General features: G+C 39.2%; 1 protein-coding gene across 1 annotated transcript; it reads right to left on the bottom strand.

Moving 5' to 3' along the window:
- Positions 1–1622: 1622 nt before the first annotated feature.
- On the bottom strand, positions 1623–2457 carry LOC110107262 (histone H2B.4). Its single transcript, XM_020837464.2, has one exon. The coding sequence runs from the start codon at positions 2394–2396 to the stop codon at positions 1938–1940; it is 459 nt and encodes a 152-aa protein (XP_020693123.1). The 5' UTR covers positions 2397–2457; the 3' UTR covers positions 1623–1937.
- Between the last annotated feature and the right edge of the window lie 2359 nt (positions 2458–4816).

The raw sequence follows: 4816 nt of genomic DNA on the forward strand, positions 1-4816 counted from the left end.
GCTGCAGGATTGGGATTTTTAGAGCAAGAGGATTGAGAATGCATGATAGAATTACAGAAAGTGCATGGGACGGGCTTCCAATCATAGAGAACAGTAAGAGGAAAGGTTTTACCGTCCACAGTGTAATATATTTCATCCGGCAGGGGGGAGGAGCTGCTAACCTGAACGCATACTCTGGCGAAGGTTAGTCTGGTCTTTGCAGCCGTTAAGGCATCAACAGCCAAAGGAACACCCACACAACTTGCGATCCTCGAAATTCCTTCTGGAGTCCAGCAAGACAGAGGGAAGTTTTTGATTTTTATCCATAGCGGTATTGAAGGGAACTCCTCTCGCTTGGGGACAAACTCCGGCGTCCAGCGCTGCAGGATGAAAGGTTTCCCGAAAAAGAACCAAGGTCCGCCGGACCACGCCATGTCGTAGTCTTCGCGATTATTGAACTTCAAGAGGAAAAATCCATCATCTAAAGTCAGAAGGGAAAGGGTACCCTTCAGGTTCCATGTCTTCTTCATGGTGGCCAAGAGAGCTTCATAATAAGGCCTGCGCCCTATTGAGTAACCGACCAGTGAGAGAGCCCATTCAGGGGCACCAGCAGAGAACTGAGTTGCAGTGAAATGGGCTGTGGCATTTTCAGTGGGAAAATGGGATATCGAGGAGGTGAAATCATTCGAAACCAAAAGTTGGGCAGCAAAGAGACTCTTCCAATCACGCGGGAGCTGAGGTGAAGGAAGAGAAACGGGAGGAAGGGTGGAGGAGGACATCCCAAAGGAAGTCCTCCCCAGAGAGGATGAAGAGGAGGCGGCCAGGAGTGTCGCAAAGAGGAAACCCTAGCGGAGCGAGTGTGCTTCTATCCAATCAAACTCCATTTTACACCCTTCAACCAAGGTAACATCTTTCTTATCTTTCGTGCATTTCTTCAGCAACCAAATAGACAAAATTTAGCCGTTAAGCTGGAGCTCACACGGGACCCCATTTTAGAGTTCAGCAAAAACATCCCAATAGCTAATTGGTGGGGAAGGCATATTATGCGACGGCCGGCATGGAATACTAAATATCACAAGGGAGAGCATCTCAGCAACCACTGCAGGTCACATTCATTCACAAAAACACATAGCAAAATACATCCCAGGATCGTCGTGCAACCCTCGTAACATCCCTCGTAACATTTGAAACGATTCGCAAACTAACAACATATGAGAACTGGAGTTCACAGTATCCGGTGAAGCGTGAAGCCCCGCATGGCTGGGAATGCATCATCAATCTCAGTATTTTAATATAAATATCAGTATGTTTTTCAATTGCATGTGTGCAGATCATACAAAGAGCACTTTACCTTAAATTTCCTAAAAATATCATCTTTGGGTCTGATTCATTTGCAGCTAAACAGCCCCATAAACTTACATTACACCAATTAAAACCACTGAGCAGAGGTCATCTTTAAAGCACCTGGATTCTAAACATGTATAAAAGGTCAAGAGACTTTGCCTTATTTTAATGTTCAAGCAAAGCTAAGCTTACATATATATTGATTCAGAGGTTAATGGATTACACGTTTTAATGCTCTTTTCCCTCTATTGATCTTGGGAATAACCAGACTGCTTAAATAGAACGCAAAGTTCCAAATGTTTTTATAAATTTGTGGCATTCATTTGAGTGGATACATATGGATTGATAGTAGCATACTGTTACAGGCCCAAATTGTTTCAATCAATCAAGAAGGATACATTTTTCATTTGCGTAAGTAAAGAACAAATGATTGATAAACAATACAAATTCATTCCACTAAGGTAGACAATTTGTGAGGCTGGATCGATCTATAAACATAATCAAGATAGCAAACCTAACAAAGTAAAATAGATTAAACACACAATAAGGCAAAAAACTTTGCGATCAAACGAGGACGGTAAAATACAGAAGGCCATGTACCCCTAGCCCTAAAACTAAGAACTGGTGAACTTTGTTACCGCCTTAGTGCCCTCAGAAACCGCATGCTTGGCAAGCTCCCCGGGAAGAACTAGACGGACAGAAGTCTGGATCTCGCGGGAGGTGATGGTTGGCTTCTTAGTGTAACGAGCAAGGCGAGATGACTCCTGCGCAAGCTTCTCAAAGATGTCGTTGATGAACGAATTCATTATGCTCATCGCCTTGCTTGAGATCCCGATATCAGGGTGCACCTGTTTCAATACCTTAAAGATGTAGATCTTGTAAGTCTCAGTTGACTTCTTCGCCTTCTTCTTCTTTTTCTTCTCGCCGGCATCCTTGGGAGGAATTCGTTTCTCTGCCTTGGGCTTCTTCTCGGCCGGAGCTTTCTCCGCTACTGGCTTCTTCTCCTCCGTTGCCGGTTTCTTCTCGGCGGCAGGCTTCTTCTCCGCCGGCTTCTTTTCGGCCTTCGGTGCCATTGATAAACGGATCGAGCTTAGGGCTTTGAACAAAGAAAAAAAATCGGTGGTTGTGAGGAAAAGAAATGCACGGGAATGGCTATATAGAACAGGAATTAGTTTTGATTGGCTGAAGTTTTTCACGCGGATTCTGAAATGGTATGATAAGAACCGTTAGATTATAATGAAATGAAGGGTTGAGATTTTATACACGTACATTCTTGGCTCGCAAGTTTTATGCTACGGATAAAATCGGCATTTTTAGATTGCGTTTATACATTTATTCATTGATAAAAAATGTACTTAAATATGTATTGGTATTAAACTTTAATTATTTTTTATTATTATATGTATTCTAATTTAAAGTTTAAATGATAATCTGATATATTAATATAAATTTATCCTTCAAAATCTTCATAATAAATATTAATTAAAGTTCTCATTCTCTTCTAAATTACCCTAAGTTGTTTCTCTCTCTCTCTAATTGATCACATAAAGCATGAATATATTATAAAAATTCATAATTTAGTCTAATTATATTTTTTAACTAAATTAACCGTTCACCCTAATATAAAATTATTTAAACTAATTTCTATTTTTCGGATTTAAATTAATTAAAAATTAGGAAAATATTATTTTGTGAGAAAAACTCAGTTTATACTTTTATAAACCCTCTTATAACCCTTAGGAACCATATTTGTAAAAGCGCTTTTAAAATTTTCAACTTTAGGGAAAAATCCTAATTTCTTCAACTCAATAATTTTGAAGAAAAACCTAATTTCCAAGCATAAAAGTATCTCATAAACATATCCTATCATTCTCTTAAAGAAATTTAAAATTTCTCTTAAAATCTAGATTTCTTTCTTGAGAAAATCCTAAGGAAAAACATGAGAAATTGTTCATAAAAACTCATCTTACTCTTCCCTACGACTTCCCTTCGATCTGCTTCACAAACGGCCGCCGAAATCCGCCCTTAGGGTCGCCATCTTAGCCTTGCCCGTGCGCCTCCCTTCCGCCTCCGCCTCTTCTCACATTCGGTTTTGGCTGAACGAACAAAATGGAGATCGAATTCATTCGGTCCCCTTAAGAGGAAATAATGGTTAAGGCATAATATCCTAAATGCCCTTCCATGACTCATTTTGCTTAATATCACTAAGGGTATATTAGTCTTATTTGAAAGTTTTAAAAACTTCGCCAATTTTTAATTCCCAAACAAATCAAAATTTCATATAGGTTCTTTATACTATTTTGCTCAAAATTTTATATACAATTTAATAAAATTAAATTCGTTAAAATTTGAAGACTTTGAAAATTTTTCTTAAATCTTTTCGCTGCACATCAAAAAGCATGTAAGGTTTAAAATTAGCATTTTTCGGGTTTTACACAAGACTTCCATCACTAGCCTTGGATTTTTTAGGGATCAAATCAAGGCATGGGGGCTATAAAATACCAGAGAGACGAATGGGTCAATGCAAGGAAAGGAAAATCGTCTGCTTTATTTAAGGACCTCATTTGACGAGGCATTGTCCTCAAATGGCCCTAAAACACCTCACAAAGTATCAAGAGGTGACAAATGGCAAGGATGGTGATCAGTTCAAACATATGAAGGTAATGAAAGTGGTGCAAGAGCAAGGACAAGAGGGAGATAACTCCAAGGGCAAGGAGTTTCAAGTCTTGTAAGTCATACTAAGGGATAGGGATGACTATCTAACTCTTGGGTGTGAAAATCTCAAGTTGAAGGCTTACCAATAAGGATAATGAAAGTCTTTGGTGTACCTTCGATTATCCTGCTAGAGAGGAAACCTAAGGAGGAGCCAATACAAGATGGGAGATCCCAAGTCCTAGATGCACCAGTAGACAATAAGGTAGCCAGTTTAGGGGAGAAGGACAAGGGCCAGCGGAGCCAGAGAAATATGATGGACATGTGGCAATCTAAGGACCTTCATCATGGCGTCAAGCAGGCTCGCGATGAGGGCATTGTGAATAATTGAGGGAGTGTCACGCCCAAATGTTGGGACTAGGAGTTTGACTAAATCCCTTGGGTGTGATAAGTCTAACATAGGCGAAGAGGTCTTCTAGAACAATTCCTAAATGGGATCATATGATATTGGATGGTTCAGGAAGATTCTAGAAGGTTTTAAAATATTCTATATGATTCTAAAATATTTTAGAAGGCTCTAAAAGATTCCTGAAGATTCCAAAAGGTTCTTAAAGGCCTAAAAGGTTCTAGAGTACTATATAATGTTATAGAATAGTGTGGATACTCAGAGAGTATTCTAGGATGCTCTATTACTATCTAGAAAGTTATAGAGTTATGTAAGAGTGTAAGGAATAATGTGGAGTGTTCTAGAAACTCTACAATTATGAATAATGGAGGGAGTTCTAGATTGTTCTTAGGCATGAGAAAAAAGCTATAAATAGAACCCTCCCCTTCATTTATA

The sequence above is a fragment of the Dendrobium catenatum genome, unplaced genomic scaffold (genome assembly GCF_001605985.2).
Source record: "Dendrobium catenatum unplaced genomic scaffold, ASM160598v2 fragScaff_scaffold_43, whole genome shotgun sequence".
Taxonomy (NCBI): Eukaryota; Viridiplantae; Streptophyta; class Magnoliopsida; order Asparagales; family Orchidaceae; genus Dendrobium; species Dendrobium catenatum.

Coding starts and splice junctions, on each gene's coding strand:
- LOC110107262 (XM_020837464.2), bottom strand. CDS start 2,396: ATGGCACCGAAGGCCGAAAAGAAGCCGGCGGAGAAGAAGCCTGCCGCC.